Genomic DNA, 27,071 nt, shown 5'->3' with positions numbered 1-27,071 from the left:
TCTCTCTACTTCCCTTTACTCTCTTCTTATGTTCCTTCTCCCTTTTTCTTCATTTTTCTCCCTAGCTCTGAGACTTTCCCTCTCAAACTTTGTTTTACAGTTTTTAAGCCTGGGAAGATCAAAATAACCCACATTTAAAAATCACAACGTAAATATCACATATCCTCCCTACAGGACAAGGAGGGCACAGTGAACAGAAAAACCGTATCGCCCATTTGTTGTTCCCAAATGACAGACGGTATTGACACTTTCCCCATGAAAACAAAACAAAATAAAAGTATTGTTTTAATAAAAAAAAAAAAGTTAAATCTGGGGACTTTTAAATGGTAACTGTGTCTCAGGAGGTGAGCTCAGTGCATCCTTACTCCATTGCCCATAAAGGGTCACTTTTATCCTCACGTCTGACTGAGCGCTGGGCTGACCAGGACCCAGAGATCAAAACTCTCTCCTGGCCATCCCAGCCCTGCCAGCCTCCCCCGGGACTTGCTTCCTCCCCTGGGACTTGCTCCCTAAGATGCAGCTTTTTCAAATACCCTGGTTTTTCGGAGCTGAAGGGGGAATGACCTCAGAAAGTGATTTCACCCACATAAGGGATGCGAACTCCAGGACACTATAATTTTTGTTTTGTTTTTGTGTTTGTTTTAGGACACTATAATTTAGACTTGATTCAATGAAATACCAAGTCAGCAGTCACACCTGATGTTCAGGTGTCTCCTTGTATGCTGTGGCCTATTGTCAGCATTCTGTGTACCAGGTCATGGACAGGAATGATATACGTGTCACTTGTCAAGATACCAAGATTCAGAGAGGGTCAGCAATTGTACACAATTAGGTTAAAACATTCCTTATAGAATCAACATGTCCTATTTTATGCAATTCAGAAATGGACTCTGACATCTTGAAAATGTTTTTAAAGAGTCATTGCCCCTCAGTTTTATCTCCCCCAACCCTGCATAGCAAAGTCGGGCTCTACACAGGGAACTTTCAGTGGGGCCTTCCTGTCTGTCCTCCATACTGCAGGCTGCAGGAGCCAACACGCTAAACCCACTGCCCGTGGGGCACATCTGTGTTCAGGAGCCAGGTCACATGCCCTCCTTTCCTGGGCCTTTGACTATCTTTTCAGCTTCACCTTGGCTACTCCTGAAGTGATCCCAGTCACTCTCATTTCCTGGGGTATCCACTTGCTCTTTCCTGTTTTTCATCTCCGTGCCTTTGCTCACTCTGCTCCTTGGCCTGTGGTAACAGCTGGCTAACCTGTCCCAGCACAGGTAACATCTCCTCCTGGAAGCCTGCCCTGCTCTCCCAGGTGAAGTGGCTCCCGGCTCCTCCGCTGAGTCCCCATGGTACCCTGTGCGTCTCTCAGAGCACTGCTCTGAGCAGTGATGGAAGCCTTGTGATGGGAGCAATGATGGGAGCCTGACTACCAGGGAGCCTTGTAGTCTGGCATATAACACATATGTCTGTTTTTATCACAAGTTCCTTCAGGGACGGTCTGTATCTTATTCATCTTTGTATCTCTGGCACTTCCCATAACTTGTGACGCAACAGTTCCAGCTCGACCTGAGTGAATAAATAATCAGGTGTTTTATAGGATAAAAAAAAAAAGGAAAGTTACAGGGGGCTCCTAATGTAGGGTTGTAGATAATTTTTGTCATTAAAAAGAGCCTTAAGATTAATATATAACTTTAAATGCACACACGCTTTTAAAAAGAATATTCTATTTGGTAGCATTTAATGAAAGGAGAACTGGTTTTAAACACTTTGTGACAGAAGCCAAGCTCTCAGATTTCTCATTAGCATATGGGGTACTTACTTTGACTCTCGGGGTTTGTGCTTCATGGAATTCTCTGGAAGTCTGTAAGAAGACCTTCTCAGATAAAGTGTGTCCCGACCTGTTCCTAATTAGTGATGGTGCTCGCCTTACACCTAACATGTTGGTTTAAGTAGAAGTGCTCTCCTAATCATTGAAACTTATCTTAGAGAAGATAAGGAGCGAGAAGGGAGAGAGACCCACCATCATAAGAAAGAAATCTACAGAAAGGAGAGCCAAACCCCTGGGCCAAGTGCCTCCTCCCAGGGGGTCCCTCTGAGCCTGTAACAGCCTGACTATTCCCGCTGGTAGTCAGGGTCAGTGATGATGACATAGCCTCAGACATACTTTGCACAGATGTGGAGCCCCCTTGGGTTCAGGGTTGACTACCTTCTATTATTTCTGTGGAATTGGAGAAGATAGCAAACACATACCAGGTGTATGAACATCATGGCCATTTCCTTCAAGGAGAACAGGCTCACCTCTTTCACTGGCTTGAGAACATAGGCGTGGTACTCTAGAGAAGTATTGGAGCAACCTGTAGATTGTTTCCCTTTCTCAGCAGGGTTGTGCTTGTCTGAACCCACTTGGAACCAACTTTCAATTTAGATCGGGAGTCTATTTTTTCTAACTTCTGTGGCTATTTGGGAAAATTCATGTGAATCTTCTTTTTCCATTAATATTCCTGGGCTCCCATTTTTCCATCCATAAATGAGGTAGTTGCCATAGAAAATCTTGGGAGTTGTTTCCAGCTTTTAAAATTCCACCATTTATCATTCTGTCCCTTTGATTGTTCTTACTTCGAATTCCCAAATCATTATTCTTATATTTGTGTGAACAGAATGGGCAAAAAGCCCCTGGTTCCACAGGTAAATGGCAGCCTCTCTGTTGGAAGGACAGGGCTCAATTGTGATGAAGTAAACGACAGCCGCTTTCAAGGCCAATAACCGAGGAATTACAGGAAAGCATTGAGTCTTCTGCCAGCATAGCTGCAACCTGAGATGGCCTTAGGGCAAAGGGTATTTATAAGTCGAGTTTCAGAATAATACTTCAAATGCTTAAGAGCCTCGTCTTGTGATGTTATCACAAGAATGTCCAGACGATGTTTTCTTTAACTCTAAGAAGAGAGATTTAGAAGGCTGGATGCTGCCACATGTGTCCAGCTGCATGGTTAATACTCTTGGGGAAAATTTTTTTCTATTAAACACAGAAATAACCAAATCTGGATGCTCACAAGATATTCATTTCTTTGCTTACAGTTGTCAAGACCTTGTATATACAAGAGTACAAAATTAATAAACACTATCAAATTTACTTTATCATAAACCAGGCAACAATATTTTATTTGCATCATAGGGCATTATTCTGGAATTTCACCCTTAAATGTTTTGAAATGACAGAAAATTGAACCAAGTTTAATTGGAGTTCATGAAACATTATTGAGAGTTCCATAGTCATCCGGTCTACATATTTAACAACCTATAAAACTTTTTACTTTTCACAAATTAAATATCGCCACTTGATAATATATGTATTCCTGAAGAAGATTGACTCTGTTTTGAAAGCCTTGGGGGCATTTCTCCATCCCAAGTATTTCCACAGTAGAGTCCTTTCTGTGAGAGTTCTGCCATGCATGTATGAAAATGGCATATGAGGATGAGGCGAGGTAAAAACCTTCCCTTGAACCCCCTCCACCCCACCCCCTCCTGTCCCTTTCTGCTCGTGAGCACTCTATGCTCATCCTTGAAAAACGCTGTGACTGGCATGATGATACATTCTTGTTCCTTTTGGAAAGCCTCGAGGTGTTGCCTGGAGAGGCCATTGCCTGAGGTCACTGCCATTTCCCACTGTGGGAAAATCTCTGTTCTCGGAAGCCGGCTTCTTTGTGTTCCATTCTCAGGATACCTGGGCATCAGAAGAATGATCTTTCCATCTGGGAGAAACCATTTGCCCGAGGGACATATGGCCCTTTTTCTTGTGCAAGGGCAGGTTGTGCTTTCCAATGCCCTGTCAAGGTTAAGGGCAGTGTTCTCAGGGCATCTCATTCAGGTTTATCCACTCCCTTTTGCCACTGTGGTTTCTTAGTATCAAATTTACAAATCATAAAGGGAGCTCATGGAAAATCTTTTAATAGAAATGAACATATTGTTTCTATCCCTGCCTTTCTATTTTGGGGGTAAGGAGAAAGGGAAAATGTAAGGCTCTGTCACCCATTTGAAGTGTACACACAGCCTCACTGATTGCAGGCTCTGATGCGAACACTTGTATCCAAGACCACGGTAGCTTTTTCTGATAGAATCAACAAAAATAGGGACTTATAAAGTCATGGAATGCATTCAAGCACAAAACTGCCCCCAACTAATTTTTTTTTAAAGTATCATTGAAAATGATGACCGTTTCGAGGGTGAGTTTCAATGACTCACATAGAGGAACGAGCCACCGCTTGGCTAGAGGTGACAGTGACCAACAGCAGGACAGCTGATGCCTTAGCACGCATGGCATTCCCGGCGCGCTCACCAGAACCGTATTTTCTCTTCTTTTTGACAGGTTGTTGAAACACAGGGTATCAAAATGACCGAGCGCTTTGACTGCCACCATTGCGAAGAATCTCTCTTTGGCAAGAAGTACATCCTGAGGGAGGAGAGCCCCTACTGTGTGGCCTGCTTTGAGGCCCTCTACGCCAGCACTTGTGAGGAGTGCCAGAAGCCCATTGGCTGTGATTGCAAGGTACCCCTGGGTGTCCCCTGGGCAGTGCCCGGGAGCTCCCCAAGAACCACAGCCTCTCAGTGTGGTTCTGCTCAAGTCCTGACCTTTGTCACCTAACCTAGTGAAATTCCATCTCTTGGTCCCTCCTCTGCTGGGCTTGGGCCCTTCCAGAAGCCTTTCCAAGCCCCTTCCTCCATTGTTGTGTCTGATCCCACTCCTGATTCCATAGCACTTGGTTCGTGCTTTCCCAGGACGTTTGTGCTGGGTGTCCTAAGTACACTTCTTACATTCTAGTTATTTGTGTCCTTATCTCGCTGCCCACCCCACCTGCCAATACTGCAGCTTTCCTGAAGGCAACACTCTCTTACTCCTGCTTGCCTCATTCTGACTCACCAGGAGCAGGTGCGGCTCAGTAAATATTTGATGCATGAATGTGCACATGAGCGAGCCGAAGCTGATCCCCAGATAGGTGGACACATAAAAGCAGGAAATTCTTTGGAATACTGGGGGCTCTTGTCTCTTTAATGGCAGGTCAGGCTTTGTATTGTTTCTTTTTCAAGGGGAAAGACACATGTATAAGGAATGCCCAGCTCTCCTGCCGTGAAGGCATGGCAGGTTCAACCGAGGCTACTGGTCCTTTATGCTGACTGACCAGGGTTGAGTGTTGGGAACCCGGGCCTGTACTTCTCAGCACATCCTTTGACCACTGAAGGCTGGCCTCCGGGGGTCCAGCCATGTCTCTAAGATCACTGATATCTTCACCTGCAAAACAGCTGCTGAAACACATTTGACAAGCACTTTAAGTGACTGTCATCTCCAGAGCCACAGATTTGGTACAAAATGGGGCCACTTTGGAATTCCTAAAGGAATTCCCAGATTAACGGACGGCAAGGCAGCTCATGGCATTTCATTATCTCTTTTCTGCTTTCATTCCTTTGTTCTCTCTTGGGATTTCGGCACCGTCCTTTGTGATTATAAATATCAGTACGTAACTGATTATAAATATCAGTACATAGCTGACTGATTAAGTCAGGCTGTGCCTACAAACACACCTATTCCTTATTTTGTATACTTCTTTATTTTATCACATCATTCCATGAAAGGCTTAAGCTAAGTTCTGTCCCATCAGCTTCTGTTGCTCGGTACTTAGTGACAACTGAGGAATAATTTTCATCTTTTGTGGAAAGAGGCCTTTGTCCTGAGCAGAGACATAGGCCACGAGAAACCAAGCTGGGCCATGTATCTTTTGGCTTCAAAACAGGGAGGATTGACAAGTGTAAAAGAAACAAAACTCAGCATTCGTCCTGTGGAAACTTTAAAATGGTCAGCGGTTTGGCCACCATAAGCAAAAAGTAGCTGATCTTGCTGGTCTGAAAGTTGAATATCTCCCTATGTCCAGCGTTGTCTGATGTCTCCCTGTACCTCTTGGGTGCTCTTAGACCCTCTCCGTTTATTTGCTAGGCCAGGTGTAAGAGCTCAGATGCCAAACTGTCCAGTTCCAATCCTGGCTCTGTGGTTCACGAGCTGTGTGAACGTGGGCCAGCTACTTGAGCCCTCTGTTCCCACCTTCACATTTATAAAATGGAGATTAAACAAGGGTGCCTACTTCATAGGGTTATTGTGGTGTGTAGATACAAAGCCCTGAATACCCAAAATGGCAGCTGACGGCATCACTATAAACTCCAAACTTCCACTTTTCATCTAACTACTTCCCTATATTTTTTTCCTGTAGCATGTTCCCTCCCCATGCTTCTCAGAAGCTCTGCCCTCTCTCTTTATCAGTTTTCATTATAGAAACAGCAATAAAAACGTCCGGTTTGAGGAAGAACTAATAGGCAGAGGAAAAAATACATTATTTTACAAAAAGCTTTACCTGGAAAAGATTTGAGCAGGTGAGAGTTTCAGCTATTATCCTGACAAAGAACAACTCTAGTTGAAAGAAAACAGTTTAGATATTTGGGGCTAGTCATGCTTGACTGATGACTAATGTAAAATCAAAACAAAAATCACTGACCATTTCTCCAATATGATTTAGTGGAAAGACCCTTAAAGCTTGTCGTCCTTCAGCACATACTTTATGAGCCAATAAACAAGAATCCCCCAAATGGGGCCAAAATCAACATGACTGCTGCGAAGTCAAGAATGAATCATGCTGAACTTTTCAACCCAGGTTAACAGTTTACTATATGTGGAGCTACGCCATGTATCTTTCTACATTTGGGGAGAAAAAAAGATGCTGATTTGAAGTTGGACCTTGCCATTTGGGACTTTTGAATATTTGCACTGTTCTCTGGACTTTCAAAAATAATTATGTAGTTCACTTTGTGAAGGAAGCCATGATAGGAAAAAAAATGTTTCTATTACTTCAGGAAGTAAGACATCCTGGCAGGCAGGGTGCTCGGGAGATGTGATGGCCATTCTCGTTTCTTAAAGTAGCATGGGCACCAGGAGCCTCATTTCACTCTCCCGCTGAAGGACAGGGGCATGTTTATCATTTTGAAATATTGGCAATCCTATGGGAATTCGGCTTTTTCTGTGGTTATTGACTGCCTTTTACTAGAGATAGCCAAGACTCCAGGAACTATTACAGTAGTTCGCTTACATATGTTTGAATATCATTTTTACGCAGTCACTCAGTTATATTCTTTATTTCTATTTAGTTACTCTGAGCAAATGCTATGATCTCATTTACTTTCACGGCCAGTGGAATAGTCAAAAACAGGTAATACGGGTAAAATTTCATGATTCTCTTACATTACACTATTCCTGAAGTTTTTGTTTCACACTGTGGATACCAGCAAAAAAAAAAATTTTAGCCTGATTTTAGATGTTTTGTGGATGGATATATGTACCTAAGTTCTGGGCTTCAAAAATTCAGGAACTGAAAGAAGAGATAGGCTGGCCAGTAGACAGCCAGAGAGATGGTTGTAAGACGCATGTATCAAATCAATGACTTTAACAAACTCTCGGCCATGTGCCCAGCTCATACTTCAAATTTTCCATGTCTGTGTGAGCAGCTCATGAAGTCAGATAGGCCACCACACCTACCCATGTACTCTAGAAGGTTCAGCAAAGAGGAGGCAATAGTCATGAACAAAAGTCCATCTGTGAATCTAAAACCTGCACTAGGATTGGCTTCCAAGGGTCATCACAATAGCTACCACACTCTGAGTGATTGCTTTGTTCTGGGCACTGCAAAATGTTTTAATTGCATGGTCTAAACTCCTCAGAATACCCCATAGAGAGGAACGGTTTTCCTTCCTCCTTATGGAGAAGCCACTGAGGTTGAGAGAGGTTGGGAGTCTTGCCTGGGCTACAGGGTTCGGAAGCACGCAAGTTGTGATTTGAACCCAGGTGCCGTGGTTCCTGACCCACGTGCAGTACTGCCTGCCACGCACAGACCCAGGCAGGACGCTGTCTCCATGGCTGTCAGGTCAGGTGTCGATTGGACTAGCAGTCAATCCTTTCAGTGGAGGAGTCTGCCTGGCCCCTATCAAGTGACCTCAACAAAAGGCTCCCGCCTTTCCCCTGGGCCCCTTCATATGGCAGTAACTGTGCTATAGAAATGATGCTCAGTTTGTTTCTAGAACACTCCTTCCAGCTTCCTAGTTAAATGGGAATCATTGAATTGATGATCAGATTGGCACATGTCCAACTCATCAAGCTATAAAAGTTTTTCAGTCAATATTTGGAAAGTTTTTAAAGGACAGAAAACTTCTGGGGCCTTTTGGCAGAAAGCAGCCAGGAAAATGAAACAGGAGACTAAGGTTTTTGCAAATCCAAGTTAAATCTAGATGTCCCTGTTACACGTTTAGAAGATTCCTGGCCAAGTCTGGCTGTGGGGCATAAGGTCAGATTGGGAAAACTGGTTCTCCCTGCCCTCTTCTGCTGGCCCCTCTAAGCCATTTTTCTGGGAAGAGCAATTATTCCACACACATTCCCACAGTCCAGTTCACCGACCTGACACTTTTTTATTTGTTGAGGTGATTTTTAAAGGCTTAGTGAGTGAATCAGCTTTTTTTTAGAGTTTCCATGTTAATTTGTCCACAGAGTTTGGAATGAGCACCAAAAAATATGCATATTTATTTAGACATCCTCCTATAAGAGACAAGTTTGTTTCTGAAGGCAATTGAGTAAAGCAGGAGCCTCAGAATTGGGAACAAATGGCAAGATGGGTAACCTAGAAGGACCTCTCAGTCCATGAAAACCAAAGGGTCACTTGCAAAACACGTGCCCCTCCCCCAAGGGACATAGCACTCAGTAGTGACATCTCGCCCATCGCATTAGGTGGGACTCCAGCCAGACTTGCCTGAGTCCACCCTCAATGGGCTGTATGACACCGACAAGTCATGCCACCTGTAAACCTTGGTGTCCCTATCTGAAAACGGGGTTCTTATCTTAAGGGAGTTAACTGAATCAGCTTACACGGAACACCGGCACAGAGCTCCACAGAGGAAGTGCTTTCATTTCTGCCACCATCTGTTCTTCTGGGCTTTTGTTTTCAACGATTTGAAAGAATATACCGTCGAAAACACGATAACCTGACAATCTCAACGCACAGGACATCTTTTCAAAATTTTGAGCATGGCTGACACTGAGAATCCCTTTATAAAGTGGGATCTTCTGGATTTGTGGAGTGGTTGGATTGGGAAATCTTCCAGCCCAGGCAGCACGGTGTGTAAAGGAGGAGAGGGTGCCAGCTCCAGGCCAGCTTCAGCCTGGAGCCACCCTGCTGCCCGGAGCCACCTGCAGTTAGCTGCAGGCTCAAGGGGCATCCAGGCCCCTGACTCCACCCCACGGCTCTGCAAAAGTCTCAAGTAACGCGTATTCAGAGGCAAGCAACAAGCACTTCCCACGTTAAGAATGTTTCTGAAATGGAAAAATATAAAATCTGACAGGAAGTGTTTGGGCCTAATCTTAATTGTTTATCAACATTTTACTGCAATTTATGACATTTCTGTGAGCACAAGATTAGCTTTGGTATTTTTCCTGGGATGTATAAAAGATTCTTTTTTCTTCTTCCCCGTCTCTCTAGAGGACTTTAAAACCAGGATATTTCTAGGACATTTCAACATTCTCGGAAGTCTGTCAGCACACCTGTACTTCGTAATCTTGGACCTCCAGCATCTAGATGGTGTCTGTTGTAGTCACTTTTGGGGCCCACATGGTTATGCTCTGTCCGGAACAGCTCTGACAAGGCTAGATGAGTCTACCTTGGTACTAAGAACCCAAACTAAAACCTTGTTGGGAGCTGAGAACACTACAGAGGAAAAGAGCCACCAGGTACCACGTCTTTACAGATTACTATTTGGAGCGTGATCTGAAGCTCAGGTTCAGACACATGGGTCTACTCAGATAATCCAGCTTCTTGGCCTTCCCCTGGTATTTGCAGTCTGCTCCTCAGCTCCAGAGAACCATGTGCCTAAAACCCCACCTCACCTGTTGTTCTCTTTGCCTGCCCGGAAAGAGCAAAGCTGGCAGTATTTAGTCCCCTTCTCACTCCCTGCATCGTGTGGACTTCCTTAAGAGTGCATCCAGGAGGAAGCGATGACGTGGATTTATTAACTCAGACTTCTAAAGAGAGCACAACGGAGATCCTATGAAAGAGAATCACAGAGAAACCTGATAGGGTGTTTAGATAAGGGCTACCATATATGACTTTGAAGACGTATGACATCAGCTCTTTGTGGCGTGCGTTAGCATGACTTCCCTTCAGCCAGCCTCGCTCATGCTGGGGGCTTCACGGAGCAGGTGGTGATATTTGAGCTGGGCCTTACCGCTGAGGGAGATTTTGCCTGTTGGAGGGGAGAGGAGAAGGGCCTTCCAAGACAAGGGCCAGCCCTGGCAGGGCCATGGAGGGGCAAAGGGGAACTAGAGCAGAGGATGAGGCTGGGCAGCCGTGTTGGGACCAACCTGTAAAGATGCTGGCATGCCAGGCAAAGCCTATGAGTGAAATGTGCACCTGGTTCTGTCAGATCATTGAAGGCTGACAGGCCCCGGGAATATTGCAGAAAATGTAGTCCACATCTTTTTCGCACCGTTACATTTCATTTGCTCATGTATAAAATACGAACAAAACCTTATTTCATAGGGTTATTCTCTGGCTCAAAACAGATAAGAAGGGACTAAGAAAAAGAACTTTAGATTTAAAAGGGATGAGGAAATTAAAAGCACTGCACAAAAGTAAAGTGGTAATTACTAGCATGGGAGATTAAAGGTGAGGGAAATTCTAATCCATGCTGCTATCTTCATGAGTATGTGCAATTTCAGGGAGTGGTGCTTTGAGGCAACAGTTTGCATCATTAATTATGATCTGAATAAAAGTTAATACTGATTTTAATTGTGCAATTACAATAGACTAAGTTATCATACATGCTTGGTGTATGTGCTTGACCATATAACTCTTATGTGTTAAAGTGCTTTCTGTGTAATAACTAATTAACTCATTCAGTCTCCACAGCCAGTGGTAGGTCCTTTTATTGCTGCTTTGCGATGACAAATCTGGGAGGCAGAAAGGCTAACTCTGTCGCTCTCAGTCATGTATCTGGTAGATGGCGAGCCAAGATTTGAATCTACAACCTTGAGTTTAAATAGTAGGATGACATTTTCCAGGCGTCTTGGACACCTGCTCCTCCTACAGTAGATGTGGAGTGAGTGCCCTGCTTGCATGGCAGTCCCTCAGCTGTCATTGGCCCAGGAAGTTTTCCACTGTCTGAAGCTAGAACAGTGGAGTGGACCCATCACCAACAGCAATGCAAGCTGTTTAAAGACTATTTTCATTTACTGCATACCATGAAATTTAAGAGTATGGTCACAGGTTGATATTTATCTTCAGGGAAAATATTTTGTCAGAAGGTTGTGAGAATTGTCAAATATCCTTGAGTGAACAATTCAGGAGCTGTTGCGTGCTAGTGCAGACACGCATATGTGCACATGTGTGCAAGAGAGAGAGGCCAACTGAGAGAGAGATTGTGCGGGTGAGTTACGAAGGCCCCGGGAAAGGAATGCCAAGATAACCCTGGTCAACTGAAAAGCATCTTGTGCACAGGACCCCTGACCCAGCTCTCCTGCGGGAGGCTGGGACGAGAAGCATTTACAGGCATCTGCTCTCCACCAGCCTAAAAGGACAGGTCAGCTCCTCAGGCCAAAGCTGAGGTGAAATGGCTGTACCACAGTTGGATTTAGAACGTCAGGCCATTTTGAGGAAGGCAGCAGCTCTTTGAGGGACTGGACACCAAGAGAGCAGGAGTGACCACAGGAAGTGTGGCCTTTAAAAGGTCTGCAAGTCATGCATTAGTGCTTGTGGTCTCGGAAGGACATGTCAATAACACCCAAATTGAGAGGGGCACTTCCTAGTTTCAAATATCTGTCAGCAAACCTGCCTTCCACTACACCTGTTGTATTTTCAAGCCTGAAATGGTAACTGTAGGAAAAGTGGATTTCTGCAGTACTTTTGATCCACGTGAACAGTTTAGAATGAGCTTTTCCATGACTGTTCAGTCACGTCAACCACTGGGCTGTTCTTTCCTCATCTGGGGACTCGCTAACCAGGACGAGACTGTGGCGACATCTGGTGGCTTTGCTCTCACGATGCTGTCTGTGGAGGTTCCTCCCTCAGTTTTTCTTAAGGTCAGCCCCAACAGGCAAATGTCCTTGAACTCTATTTCCTTCCCTTCTCTTTTCACTAAGAAGCTGTAGCCCCTGCCTGTGGGATGCCAACTGCCTGGGCAACACAAGACCATCTTCCAGGAAGCAGGCCTCTGACATTCCCCACTCTTCCCTCGCTTGGCTCCTCCGGGTTTCTCATCTCAGCCAGGTGATGATTCATGGAACACGGAAAACATTTTGCAGCTTTTTCACAATAACAAGCCTTTCTGAGGTGACTGGTCTGCACAGAGGGAACCCAGCTAACTTCTGAAAAAGTGTCTTTCACTTGCTACAAAATAATCAAAACTTATCATTTTATTTTTTAAATTGTGGTAAAATACACCTGACATAAAATGTGCCCTCTTAACCCTTTTTAAGTGTACAGTTCAGCATCGTTAAGTACATTCACATTGTTTGTGTAGCCAGCTTCCAGAACTCATCTTGTAAAACTGACTCTTGTACCCATTAAACAACAACTCCCCACTCTCCTTCCTCCCAGCCCCTGGCACCCACCATTCTATCTTCTGCCTCTATGAATTTGACTACTGTCAAAAGAGCCTCATAGGTATAAGTGGAATCCTACAGTACTTGCCCATTCATCCATCGATGGACACTTGAGTTGTTTCCACCTTTTGATTATTTTGAATAATGCTGCTATGAATTTGGGTGTACAAACCCTGCTTTCGAGTCTTGTGGGCATGGACCCAGAAGTGGAAAATGCATTGCTGGATCATATGGTAATTCTATTTTTAACTTTCTGAGGAACTGCCTTACCATTTTCCATTCCAAAAATTTTTAAATGCATTTATTCCACAATCAGCGTGACGAGTGATAGTTTGATCAAGAGCTCCAGTTCTTTTCAAATGAGGCTGATTACTTTTCTTAGTGGACAAGAAAATGGTTTGTTCAACCTCATTCAGTCTAAACAAAGGGCATGCTAAATTGCTTTCACTGGGGTGTAAAATACACCCCATTGTTGCTGAATTTTTTTCAGTGAATATACACAGCTCTCATCAAGGGGACAGTTTTGTAAAGCAAAGAGTAACACAGAAATTACCAGGATTTTACCTAGTTGGTTCACTGGAAATAGCTTTTGGATCAGAACATGAACTTGAGCCTTGGCTCAGCTGTGACAGTGGGGATGTTACTGAGCTTCTCTGAGCTTCAGTAATGATGTTTACCTTGCAGAGCTGCACAACCTTAACCTCACCACACGGTCATAAGTATCATCCCTGGCATCCCAGAAAACTAAAAACTTCTTTCGGGAGAAATGATATGTGCAAAGTATGGACTTTGCCGTTTGTAATGAGTTTGAATATATAGTCAATTAATTCAAATTAATGCAGTTTCTACCTTATTTCATTTGTCAAAATAACCACCAAAGCACAGATGATTTTTCCCCCCAAATTTCTGAAAATACTTTAGGCTAGAAATGCAAGAGTCAGGGCAGTCCTCTGACCCCAGTTCATACTCCCCTCGGTCTGGGTTCACAAAGGATAGAGAGGGACGGGCATTTCAGTGAGCTGAGAGGCAGTGCCCAGCTGGAGGACCCCCAGATACCCGGGGTGCTGAGTCTGGCAACCTTACAGGGAGATTGGGAAAAATCAACCTCACAGAAACAAGTCTGTTAAGTCCTGCATTGAGAAAATGCTACACCCATCTCACCTCCATTCCTTATTATGTTGCATCAGCCATAATTCTACTCCCAGGTGTCCTAAAACGCAAGCTTCTAATGGGGATGTTGGGAGAGGGAGCCATCCAGGGCATACCCCTTCACAGTCACCCAACTGTGTTTAAAGGGATTCAACAATAATATATTTTCTTAATTCCCTGAACTAAAACAATGTGCGAAGACTTCACCAAATCAAATAACTTTAGTTTGGTTCAAGGTTCTGGGAAGATAGGCACATACCACGGTATTTCATCAAGAGAACTATTAGTTCTAATTTGGGTTCCGAGCTTAGTTGGCATTTTAGGTCTTTCTAATCAAGTCCAAGATATGTGTTTTCATGCCCTACACTTGGCATCTCCCCAGCTTCGACTTGGGTTTCAGTAACAGAGACATCTTCAGGAAGACACTAGAGGAAAGCAGCCTGTTGTTCAGGGCACCTAAGAGCTGGAAGCCGGCCCAGGAAACCCCATGGTGGCCTACAATTCTCTTTCTGCCTCATTAATAAACAGATGCTGGTTCCAGGTCAGAGCTGGAGAATACAAGGAGCAAGAGAAAAGTAACCCGTTTAAGATACAACTGGCTATAACTAGGTTATTTTAATTTTGTATTGACACTTTCAAAATGCATATACCATTTTAACACTACAAGTACCAGAAAATTTATTATTCCTCAGACAAGACCAAGGGTAGCACAGAGTCGGCACGGTTTTCTCTCCTGGGTCCATTTCTCTTTTTCATCCTTTGCTAAAGAGCGTGGTTTCAGTCTTCTCAGTGCCTATCCTCCCATCTGTTCCCTATTTGTGTTTTCCACAGACCGGACATGGCTGGCCCCTCACGTCTCTGCAGGGACCTGAGTGTCTCCACCTCCTCTCTCTCCTCCCCCAACTCCTGTGTCCTTATCCAATTGTCACACACAATCTTAGCATGTTGCTCTCCTATTTCACTAGTTTATAGACACTCTCCACTGCCTTCGGGATAAACTTAAACTGCAAGCAGACCCAAAGGCCCCTCCTGGTCCAGCCCGGCCTGTCAGCGGGGCCCAACGCTCAGCTCTGCCAAGCAGCCCTCTGTCACCCCTCGCCATGTGCACACCTTCCTCTGTCTGGAATTCCCTCTCCAATGCCCTGCCCAGCTCACTGCCACCCATGGAGCTTCCATACTCAGCTGGTGGCGCCTCCACGTGCAGTCTCCTCACCTGCTTTTACCAGGTTAATCCAGAGCCCTGTCCTCGTGGCGCCTTCTGACTTTCCCTCCACCCAGGGCTTCTCTCTCCTGCCGGTCATCACGGTGACCCTGCTGTCATTGTCATGCTTGGTGTTGCCGAGCTCCATTGATGAGTTTCATGTTTCTGTCTGTCTCTCTTTCTTACAGACAATACCTAAGGGAAATCCAAAACTATCTCTCTTTCTCTCTCTCTCTCTCTCTCTCTCTCACTCTCTCTCTCTGTCTCTCTCTCTTTCTCTCTGTGGTCTCTCTGTGGTCAGACAGAGCAGCTCCGAGCCCCTCCTACCCTCTGACTGTCTTGTGTGATCTGGGTTGCAGGATTTGTCCTACAAGGACCGACACTGGCACGAGGCCTGTTTCCACTGCTCGCGGTGCAAGAGCTCGCTGGTGGACAAGCCCTTTGCCGCCAAGGGGGACCAGCTACTCTGCACGGACTGCTACTCCCACGAGTACTCATCCAAGTGCCAGGAATGCAAGAAGACCATCATGCCAGGTCAGAAATAACGCTCACTTCTTCCCCCTGATTTCTTCCCTTCTACTCGCTGCATCTGTACTCGTGTGGCTATTTTGGCAAATATGCATTGTGTCCTCCTGGCTCCAGGCACTGGGCAAATGGCGGGATGTCCGTAGAGTCATTGAGCTGAGAGGACACCTGGTCCTCTTCTCGTGTGGAGTTTATGTTCTAAACAGACAAAGATTACCTTCCAGGTAGACCCAGATTTGAGTGCAGCTGAGTCCGATGCCAAGGACAGTGCTAAGGTGACTTGTGCGTTGTAGGGGGAGGATAGGACTGTGTGCCTTATTGTTTAGAGTTTAATTAGTTAGTTTGTTTTTTTAAGAGAAATGAATGTTTTATTTTTTTTAAAGAGTGAACAAAAATATAGAGAATTTGTTAATACATAATTTAAAAGTTAAGTATTGTTAGATATATATAGAAATGAAGGCAAGGAGAGTAACCACTGTGAGACGAGCCAAAGATTCGGACCCTGGACGACTGAGAGAAAGGAACAGACATCACTGTGGCCGCCTCATTGGCCGCCTACGGTCAGTGATGTCCTCTGCACCACCAATGAGGTGTGACCGGAGGGTAGACTTGCCAGAGTTAGCAAATAAACCCGTAGGGCTCACAGTGAAACCTAGATTTCAGCTGATTGTGCTAGTATCTGTCCCATTTGGGACCTTCAGTCTGGCATCCGTACCCGAGAGCCACATAGAACCGGAGAGAACATTGTCCAGGGGATGCCTTCCGGGCGAGTGGCCACTGGAAGAGCAGAAGAGGCTGAGGCAGCACATGGGCCCCTGGGCCCCGGTCGCCAGAACAGCAGACTGCGTGGGGCACAGACTGCCGGGAGTAAATAGGGGACAGGGCATGTCACCCGGAACTAGGGCCCTCAGGCTCTGGGGCCTTCTCTCAGGAGGGCACTGACAGAGCTGCTGTGGAATCAGCCTCGGGTTGACCGGGAAGCCTCACGTTCCTGGGAAGGTGTCGTCCTCAAAACAACTTCTTCAGTAGGTCAGCATGCTTTAGCCTTAGGAAGATTTCAAATTGGGGGCAGGCAAAGTAAGAGACTCTAACAGTGATAAAGTTGTTAAATAATCTGTTAAAGTATGTGTGAAGTTTAAAGAAAAATTGGTCTAAAAAGTAAATGAATCTTGTGATTTTTGACTTAAAGTGCAATTGAATAAGTGATTTAGGCTTGTGATTTTAAATTGAAAATGTCTTCATTGATAAACTGTTTTGACATTTAAGATATCTTATGATCCATCATGTTTATCAGTTTAATTCATTTCGACAATTACTTAAGAACCTGAGGTTCAGTTTGTTAGTACAGGTACTTAAAAGGGATATCAATTATATTAAATTTTCAAATGTAGTTTTAAAAGGATTTCGGTTCACTACCTTAATAAACAGAACCAACACAAAGACCCTTTAAAAGTGATGTTTATAATTCACCCTACTTATGAATGCAATAATAGATGTGTCATATGAACTTAAGCTGAGGGTTTTGAGTTTGTTACGTCGATAGATTGAATGCTAATTTTCAAAAACCAAGGCGGCCTGCTGAGTAACCATATTTCAAACAGTAGCTGGATTCATATTGCTGCGAAGAGAATTAAGGATTAGATTTAGACTCGCGACTCTAGTGGGAGGCTGATTGCCAAGTTGCTGGAGTTTTTGTTTTAGTTTTGGTTTGCTGTGTGTTTTGGTAATGAAGAAATCCTGAAGAGTTCTGAGCAAGAGACTGACATGTAGGAAGTGTTATTTTAAGAAGATAGATTGAATGAGAAATCATAACTTTTGAAAAAAGCACGGGGATAATTAGGCCTTCAGTAACATGGTTTCTTGCTGCTACTACATTTCTCTAGTTAATACATCTTAAAAATAATTGTGACATGCTATTACAAGGAACAAAAACCCAGACTGATGCCCCCACAGCAGCGCTGGGAATGTGGAAGAGAAGCCAGGCCTGGAACCGCTGTGGCAGCTCCCAGCAGTGGAAAGTACGGGCAGGAAAAGTATGTTACAAAATTATGGTAACGCTGCAGATGTTGGAACCAAGAGGCCCAAATGTGGTGACATTGGGAATGAAAACAAAAGCCCAGATGATGGGGGTCTGATCCATAGTCCTGTCCCACGGGGAGTCACATGCAGAAAAACAACAGTCCTGGCGCAATAAGAACCGCAAAATTAATTAAAAAACAAATTAAATCTTTACTAGGTTTTCATGACAGGAGCCCCAGGAAGGTTCCATTGGTGGCTCATAGCAGACTCCTTTAAATCCTCTTCCCATCTCCTATCACAGAGCCCACATTCACGCACCGGCAGAACTCTCTCCCAGCCTCAGGGCAGGCTTTCTGGTCCTGCTTTCTGCGTCCTCTGGGTTCACCTTTGTTTGCTCTTCCTCAGCAGTGCTCTGCCGTTTTGCAGGTAGACTCTGCAGGGCCCCTCTGCTTCCCCAGTTCTCCCCTTCACTGCCCTACGGGGCCCCTCTGCTTCCCCAGTTCTCCCCTTCACTGCCCTACCTGGAGGACCTAATCAGGATAGAAGTCTTCCTGGGGGGCAAGGGACCCAAAGGAGAAGGCCCCAGGCCATGGGGTCAAGCTCAGGGACTGGTGGGAGGTGCACAGGTAGACACAGCATCCGCAGAGGTGGCCGCTGAGCCCGTGGGGACAGCTGAGGTCTCTAAGAAGGGACTCTGCGGTTCATTTGACGACCATGGACTGTGCAAGTGTTAAAGAAGAATGCCCAGCGCCGGCCCTTTGATGAGAGGTCAGTCAAATCTCACAGCATGGAACTGGAAAAGCATTAACAACTTTAAGCTTAGATGACTTTCAAGTTCACCTGTCTTAGCTCCCCAGTGAAGAAACCAGAAGGTTAAATGGCCGCCCCAGGCCCCCATTGGTGGCCGCGCCAGGATTAGGACCCGGCCCAGTGTGCTGCCCTGCGGTCCCAGCAGCCCTGTGGGCCAGACCAAGGGAAGGGCAGACGGGGCTTTACGGGGGTGGATACCACTAACTTCCACCACTTCCGCAACGGCGGTTAATTCAGAAGGCGGAAAAACAGAGGACATACAAGATGAAGCTTCACGGAGTCGCGCACGCACAGCCTCACTAGTGGAGGTGCAGCAGCGTGGGGCCCTGTCAGCCGAAACAGCCTGGTGTCCTACAAAGTGCACTGGACGCAGAGTCAGGAGGCCGGTGCCCTCGCTGCACTCCTCAGTAGCTGCGTGACTTGAGCCGCTTAGAGTTTTGGGGACCTTGGTCTCCTCCTCACCCCAACCCCCAGCCCTGCCAGTCTGAGTCACTTTAAATTCACAAACAGTCTGGCAAATGTGACAGCACGAAGTTTAGTTCCTCCTGGGCCGCCTGCAGGAACACATGTCGTTTGTGACTCAGCCTGTTCTTCCTCCAACTCCTCGAACGCCTCTCGAACTTGGTCCCCGTCTGTGCTGAGTGGTAAGTGAGCCACAGCACGTTTGAGCTGGTCTGCTTTTGTTGTTCCCACCGCACTGTCCATCTGGCCTCTCTGTCCCTTCCTTGTGCTCTCAGTCCTCAGGGAAAGCTAATAGGCCAGCAGAGTTCGCTTTCTAGGCTCCCATTCTGTGGCTCTGACTTCTCATGGTCACTGTTCCTGAGTCACCATTTTCCTTTCTGACATTGTCGGAGGAGAACACCCAAGTCTCAGAAGTTTGTCTACAGTGATTCTTGGAAAGTATTTTGTAGTCTCATTAACCCTAGCACCAACCATGACATAAAAAAGACATGTTTCCTGGGTATTTGAATTTCTACCTGTCCTGATCTTCTGTGGTAGTTGGAGAGAGAGAGAGATACAGAGAGAGAGAGAGAGAGAGAGAGAGAGAGAGATTTGTAGTAAGGAATTGGCTCATGCAACTCGGGCACTGGCTCGTCTGCAGTCCGTGGGACAGACCTGCAGACTGGACACTCAGTTCAGAGTTGGTGTCGCAGCCTTGAGTCTGCAACAGCAGCCTAGGGCAGCAGGCCTGAAATTCAGGCAGAGTTTCTCTGTGGCAGTCTTGAGAAGAATTCCTTTCTACTTAGGGAAACCTCAGGCTTTGCTCTTAAGGCCTTCAACTGATTAAATGAGGCCCACCCACATTATGGGGCAACATCTGCTTTACTCAAAGTCTACTGATTTAAATGTTAATGACACCTATAATGTACCTTCACAGCAACATCTAGACTGGTGTACAACCAAACAACAGGGCCTTATGGCCTAGACAAGTTGACACAAAATTAACCATCACACCTTCCATTGTTCACGGTGTTTACTAGGGAGAGAAAAAAAATTCATGATCAGTTAACACATAAAAATTGAACACTAACTGGTCCATAATCTCTTCTATTAACCCTCACGTTACAGATGTCAAAACTGAAGCCGAGGGACCAGGGGCACAGTGAGCCCCTGGAGAGGTAACTGCCCCTCCCCGGAGGGCTCCCATGAGGACAGCAGCGAGGGTGAGGGTGCACTTACTGAAGGGCGCAGGCAGGGGGAGGCGAGGGTTTCCCGTTGCTGGTTTTCCCCACTCTGAGGAAGTCTCACTCGCTACTGTCTCTGGGTTCGGAAAACGATGTGACCAGGCATTTGCTTCAGCTCCATGGCGCAGCTGATATTTGCTGTGTGCTCAGTGGGCACCCACAGGCCAGGGCCCAGCTCCTGGATGCTTTTCCCGCGTGAGGACAGCTCCAGGAGCAATGGGGGAGAGGAGAAGGGCTGGGGGACACACGGGCGGCTTTAGACTGGGTAGTCCCTGGTGATGCATTTAGTCTCCAACATGAGTGAGCAGACACGGGAGCGTCAGCTAAAGGAACACACACCATGTGCAAGGCATGGAACGGTGAGCAAGACGTGCCCTCCAGGAGTGCGTCCTGGGGGAGACTGACCGGGAGCCCACAGGAACGGCCAGCTGTTGCTGCTCCAACAGGAGTGGACCAGGTTGTATGGGAACAAGGCACAGCTGCCCAGAGCAATGGCGGTATTCTGAGATCAGGAACACAACGTTAAATAACTAGTATTTCAGGTGACGACAAATCTTACAGTAGGATGTGAAATTTTCCTACGATTTTTGAGATTTCCAAGACATTTCATGATCCTAGCAGGCTGAAGAGGGAGAGGGCTCAGAGCATTCCCTCCTCCACCTCTCAGTGACAGGCATCTCACTGTCATCTGTCATTAGGGACTTTTAGATGGGACGTTGAAGAAGCCTGCTATGATGGAGGCACGTGCCAAGAGCAAGAGCATCAGGAAAGGGACCCTGGGGGGTGTACATTTGAGCAGTCTTGAAGGATAAACTGGATTTCAACAAATAGGGAAGTCAGAAAAGGTCACTTTTTCAGAGGAAATGGACTGGGCACCAGAGGCAGGGTATCTGGAAAAAGCCTGATGTGTGCAAAAAAATAGGCAGGAAAAATAAAAGCAAGCACGAGCTCATCCTAGTACTTGCTTCCTTGCTTTGCTTTGATTTTTAAAAGTGCTACAACCAAATCAAGATGAACAGCAGCACAGAGCAATATTGTTGTAGCTTTTGAATTTAGATAGCTAGGACAAAAGGTGGGTGCTAAATGAAAAAAGTCACCTTCTGGGCCCACATCCTACAGAAGTCAGTTTCTTGACTGTAGCCAGGAAACCAGGATTCTGTCACATAGCACAGCGTTAGGGTTCCAAATGCTGAGGCCCTGTGTGCACAGGTTTCTTGGAGATGCACTACAGCTTCTGAGCAAGCCATGCTGTCGCTAATCCTTCACAGAAGGTCTGGTTCCTCACTTGCTTATTTGAATCAGAAGACACTGCTACCATCTGCTGGAGAATTGGTCTGAACTGCAGATTCTGTTGGAAGACGGAACTTTGCCGCCCCCTGCTGGCAATTTTTACAATAGTTGTACAGGTGTAAACGCACCTCTCAGATATGCACACCCACACACACACACCTTGGGCTAGCAGTTTCCCCCCCCCCCATGGATTCCCAGTGGGGGACAGGGACAGGACGCTTGTCGCATAGATTGTGAGGCGAGACCCTGTAGGGATGGAGAGAGGGGACAGAGTCCCAGAGAGCAGTTTCCAGGCTCTCGGCCTCATGTGGAAAGGTGCTGGCTCAGATAGTAAACGGCCATCAACTGTGATTGGATGGCCATCCGCTGTGGTTAGTTGGCCGTCAGCTGTAACCAGTGAGCCATTGGCCACTAATATAACTGCCGTGGCTACACTAGCAGAAAATGGGGGCTAGCGAGAAGATGGTGGCTGAGCTAGCAAGAGCTGATTGCAATTAGCACGGTGGATTGCAGCGAGCGAGGGGAGTCGGTCGGTTGGCAGAAAAGCAGACAGCAGGTTGTGAATCCAGCCTCCAGTGAGACTATAGTGTTGTGACTCCCCTACCTATGTCTCCGTGGGTGTTGCTTTTTGGCCTCGCCACATCCTTTGTTCTTATGTGGGGAGCGGGAGCTGAGACCCCGCAGGCCGCCCCGCAAGACAATGGTCTTGCTTGGAGTCCTCAGTGAGAATCGTAGTTGCCCAATATTCATTGACAAAATCCTCAGGCTGCTTGATCAGAGGGAAGGCTAGAGATTCAAAGAGCAAGTGACGAAGGGATACATGGGAAAATAAACCTCCAGAGACCACAATAAATCATTTTAGAATTTATATCAAAATCCCTCCATCATTTTTACCTGAAATTAAACTGCTGACTATAATTTTCCTCGTTTCAGGATTCATCACCCCGCAACTGAATTCCATAACTGGAAGATCACTGTATGCCCCCAACATGAGTTCCCTGAGTATTTTATACACTCTATGGCAGGTGGTGCCCAAATGTCTGATCTTAGAAGTACAGGAAGCTGAGAAAGTGACCCCAAAATGACACCTAATAAAATAATCACGATTCTCAGTGCACATTCTAGTTACTTGACTCATGGACAGCTCACCATCCTTCCAACCAGCTTTAATACAGCCGTTAATCTTGTAATTTTGACCGTATGATGTTTGAACTTGGAGCTAAAGACTAGTTTGTAGACACTTTCATTATGCTGCCCGATTATGATTATCTCAGCATGCTGCCACCCTGCTTCCAAAGCAGGCAGTCCTGCTTCTGGCCCAATTCCCCCTCATTAGCTGATCCGAGTTGAAGTCTGACTATGTTCCCATCATTCTACAGTAGCCGTCCTTTACATAAGCCCAGGGGTTAGCAAATTTTTTCCATAAAGAACCAGATAAGTGTTTTGGGCTTTGCAGGCACATATGACCTGTCACTACTCAACTCTGCCATTATAGATGATGGAAGTAAGTGAACATGTGTGGCTGTGTTTCAATAAAACTTCAGCTATAAGACAAGCAGCTGCCCAGATTTGGCCACGGGCTGTGTCATGTGCTGGCACCTGACCTTTTCTACTTCTTCATCCATTATGCTCCTCTTCCCCAATCCTTCTTCCTTCTGCTTCATACCAGAGGTGCTCACACATGTATCTGCCTTGAATCATCTCTTTCCATAAATATACACACTTTTTTTTTGGTAAAGTGTGGGATTCAATCAACAAATATTGAGCGTTTGCTGTGAATTAAGCTTGGCGGTGGTGGGAGGCAAACCAAAAAGCGTTTCACTTCTCTAGGAGTCCTTAATCTACTTGTACAAATTATCTAAACCTATCAAATAGTAATAGTTCCTCAAAGGGAAATGGGATGACACGAGATACAATCAGAAAGTGACTAAATGGGGAGTGTAGTCATGCATGTGGACCTTACTGATAGCACTTACTGCAGAGCATGTCCACCGCGGACCCTCACAGCTGGGTTTACACCGCCGTTGCGTGAAGCCAGTGGTGAATCAGGCTGCTTGCTGAATCAGGCTTGAGACTCTAGGCTCCTTTACACCCCAACCACTTCCATCCCACTGGGGAGCAGAGGGGTGGTTTTAACAGTCCCTCTGCTCTGAAAAGCACACTCCGTAGGATGAGTCTGAGCTACGCCAGATTTCTCTTTATATTTTGCAATGCTGAGAGACCGATACTATTTTTGCATGTCGTGTCGACAACCACCCTGTTCAACAAATAAATACTGAGTATGTACAGATATTGTTCTAGGAGCTGGGTGTATAGCAGTCAGCCACAACACAGAGTCTCTGCTCTCTACAAATTATTCCCATTTAGAGGCGAGACTTCGAGAGCTAAAATGACTCGCTGTGGTCACAAAACTACATGGTGGCAGGTTCTCAATGCAGACTGCTGGGACCCCAAGCCAGTTATCTCAACCGCACTGCTCTGTTCTTCTTGACTCTCGTGACAGGTACCCGCAAGATGGAGTATAAGGGCAGCAGCTGGCACGAGACCTGCTTCGTCTGCCACCGCTGCCAACAGCCGATTGGAACTAAGAGCTTCATCCCTAAGGACGAGCAGAACTTCTGTGTGCCCTGCTATGAGAAGCAGTATGCCTTGCAGTGTGTCCAGTGCAGAAAGGTATCTGTTGTTCCTGGGCCTGCACCCTGGAAAGTTTGGCTGTATGGCCCCTGCCAGCTCGCCCTTTCTGGAAGGATTACAGGTGTAACAACACGAGTGGCGTGAAAGTTCTGCCTGTCTTACCTCCCTTTCCATAGTTCTGACGTGCTTCTGTACACTCGGTCCTTTTGGCCCTGTGTTCCAGGCCTCCTTTCAAAGACATAAGCATGTTATGAGCTGAGATAGGAATCCTGTATCACTTTCTTGTTCTGGAACATTTCCAAATAATTGCTCCTTTATGACGACGTTCAAAAGAAGAACTTATTATCCCAAAGCTGTCTTTGTTACACTGCTCTCCTAAACAAGAAGCCAATTGCTCAACTTAGCGAGAGGGAGGGAAGGAGAGGAGAAGAACAGTAAGGGAAAAAAGGTTTGCCCCATGGGTAGAGAGCCGACTGTTAACTACCCCTATCCAGTCAACTCTGTGCTGCGTCTGCCGAGGCTGTTAGGTTAGAGAAAGAACAGGAACCCGCACCTGTAGGAAGCCATCTCACTCCCGCCTGCCCTGTCACCCTTCTGTTCCGTTTAGGGTGTAGCTTGGTTTGCTGCAGTGTGACACACACACACACACACACACACACACATCTCAGGACTCAGGCCTGTGCCAGACACTTTGGCTTTTGTCCGTTTTATGGACTGCACTGTTTCACCAGTAGGGGCCCTGCCCGGCTCGGGTCTGTGGGAAAACAGCCCCACTGCTGTGCCCTCTCCCAGATGAGCCTTGGCTGGAATGCCCCGCGAGGCCTGCACCTTTTCTAAAGGAAGAGTGTTACTCATGTCCTTCGGCCTCTCTCTCCTGTTTCCTTCTGTCTCATTTCCATTTTTCTCTTAACTGTTTTAAACTCCCTTTGTCCGTTTCCCCTCTTATGATTATGCTGTTTGTCTATTATTTATCCCTCTGTCCTTAGATGGAACTTTCATTCCTTTGTTTATATTAGGAATCCTCTTCTCTGCTCACTCTTTTGTTTTGTTTTGCTTTTCTCATCAAGATCCAAGGGACGTTCATTTTTGTTGCTCGTTTCTTCCTCTATCTTCTTCCCCACCTTATCGTCCTATTCCGTTGGGGAAATGAAGGCACACCTCCTGGGCTGGATGCCTGTGTGTGTGTGTGCTCATCCGTACACGTGACAGCATGCATGCCAGAAGCATCCATTCCTCCCGCCATGATGGGCCCCTGGAGCATCAGGGTCGGATGGTGGACAAGGTGACACAGCCTGGGGGGATGTATACTCTGCTGTCAAGTATTCCAGGACTTATTGACAAGTGTGCTCCCACAGTGTACACCGGGAGGACCTGAACCAATGTGAGGAGAGAGTGGTGTTTAGGGAGCATTCTCTAAGAAAGCAACACCCATGCTGAGACATGTGAGTTAGCTGGGGGTCGTAGGTTGAGGGTGGAGGACATGAAATCCAGATGCAGGGGGGTTGAGGGCCGTTACGGGCAGAGGAAGCATCTCACATGCATACGCCTGCTGTACACGTGATACCTTGCAACCCAACATATTTTCCATAAATTCTGTTCCTGGAACATTTATAGGAAGATTATGAATGGTTTATAGTTTAATGAAAAGAATACAAGATAGGAGGGAGTCCTGAATTCTAGTTCCTAGTTGTCATGAACTAGCTATGGATTCTCAGGCAAGTCACTTGATTTCTCTGGGTCTCAGTTTACTCATCTGCAAAATGGAATTAGTATCTTTATGTAAGGACCTTTATACGTTCTGTAAGGACTGAAGGAGGCACTGGGTGATATAGCAGTGTTAAAAAATACACTGCACTAAAGTGCCGATGTGAGGTACTTCGACTTGGTCTTCCAGTGCCATCGTTCTGTCAAGCTGAGACCCACCCGGTGTCCTCTGATACCGTACTCAGCTCTATCCTTCATCCATCTTCTAAATGAATATGGAAAGCAACAATATGCAAAGGAAAATACTAGATAAAGTTGAGGTATTGGTTACCAGTTCTGGTACATCTGGCTTCTCACAAATGTTAAAAAGACTGCAAGGCAAGGTGAGAAGAAAGGCTGTGGGCTTATTTTTCCCCAACCCCAGAGATGCCTGTGCTCTCCCTCCAGCATCAGCAGGCACCAACCCCACGGCGTCTTTGAACCTCTTCCACAGGTAATGGATACACGGAGTTGTACGTGGTGTTTGAGAGGGTACCCTGAGGCACAGGGATCTTTACAAATGACTTTTCCACAGGCACAGGGCTGGAAGGAGTAGGGTTAGAATTCGAACCTGCGTCTTCTGGGTACCATCTGCCACCCTCCCTGCACCGCGAGGGAGCAGTGCTGCCTGTAACGCCTGCGCCATAGAATCCCGGCATCCCTCTGAGGGGTTAAGGGCAGACACAGTGAGAAAGCCAGGGTCTGCAGCAAGGGAAGGGGTCATAAAGGGGTGACTATAAAGTCTGCACAGTAGTTTCTCAGTGACTTTTTACTAAAATTGAGCGTTTTCTGGATGAGGATGTTGCATTCTCTAGTGGCAACAGCTGAGACTGAGGACGTGTGCTTACCACAGAGGTCTCTCTGCTCGGAACCTGACCTTGAGCTCTTTTCTCCTCCAGCCCATCACCACCGGGGGCGTCACTTACCGGGAGCAGCCCTGGCACCGGGAGTGTTTTGTGTGCACAGCCTGCAAGAAACCGCTGTCCGGGCAGCGCTTCACGTCCCGGGACGAGTTTGCTTACTGCCTGAGCTGCTTCTGCGATTTGTACGCCAAGAAGTGTGCTGGGTGCACCAACCCCATCAGCGGTAAGTGCCAAGGTCTGTCCTGCGCCACTCCCCGGGGTACATAGCCACGTCAAGGTGGAACAAGGTATAAGATCCCAGCGTGTGAATGTGTTTGTACATGCAGACCTCGGAGATACTGTGGGTTCAGTCCCAACCACCACAGCAAAGCGATAAAGCAGGTGGTACTCGTTTTGCTGGTGGGGGGTCTTGCCATCGATTTATGAAAAACGCAACATCTGTGGAGCGCAATAAAGCACATTGCAGTACAGCGAGGTCTGCCTGT

At 46.3% G+C, this 27,071-nt stretch overlaps 1 protein-coding gene across 13 annotated transcripts in view; it reads left to right on the top strand.

The window, feature by feature from the left end:
* Positions 1–27,071, top strand: part of FHL2 (four and a half LIM domains 2) — a 66,285-nt gene that overhangs the window by 32,932 nt on the left and 6,282 nt on the right. For 5 of the 13 annotated variants that reach the window (XM_081068179.1, XM_081068180.1, XM_081068181.1 and 2 more), the window contains 4 exons: positions 4,358–4,537; positions 15,377–15,551; positions 23,850–24,019; positions 26,623–26,809. In XM_081068179.1, coding sequence (XP_080924305.1) covers positions 4,382–4,537; positions 15,377–15,551; positions 23,850–24,019; positions 26,623–26,809 — 688 coding nt within the window. In that variant the 5' untranslated portion in view covers positions 4,358–4,381. Of the gene's footprint in view, positions 1–4,357; positions 4,538–6,298; positions 6,409–9,493; positions 9,800–10,839; positions 12,333–15,376; positions 15,552–23,849; positions 24,020–26,622; positions 26,810–27,071 lie in introns of those variants that run through there. The other 8 variants (XM_081068175.1, XM_081068177.1, XM_081068176.1 and 5 more) reach the window with 5 other exon arrangements.

The sequence above is a fragment of the Rhinolophus hipposideros genome, assembly GCF_964194185.1.
Source record: "Rhinolophus hipposideros genome assembly, chromosome: 12".
Classification (NCBI taxonomy): domain Eukaryota; kingdom Metazoa; phylum Chordata; class Mammalia; order Chiroptera; family Rhinolophidae; genus Rhinolophus; species Rhinolophus hipposideros.
This window is presented reverse-complemented; position numbering and strand designations above follow the sequence as displayed.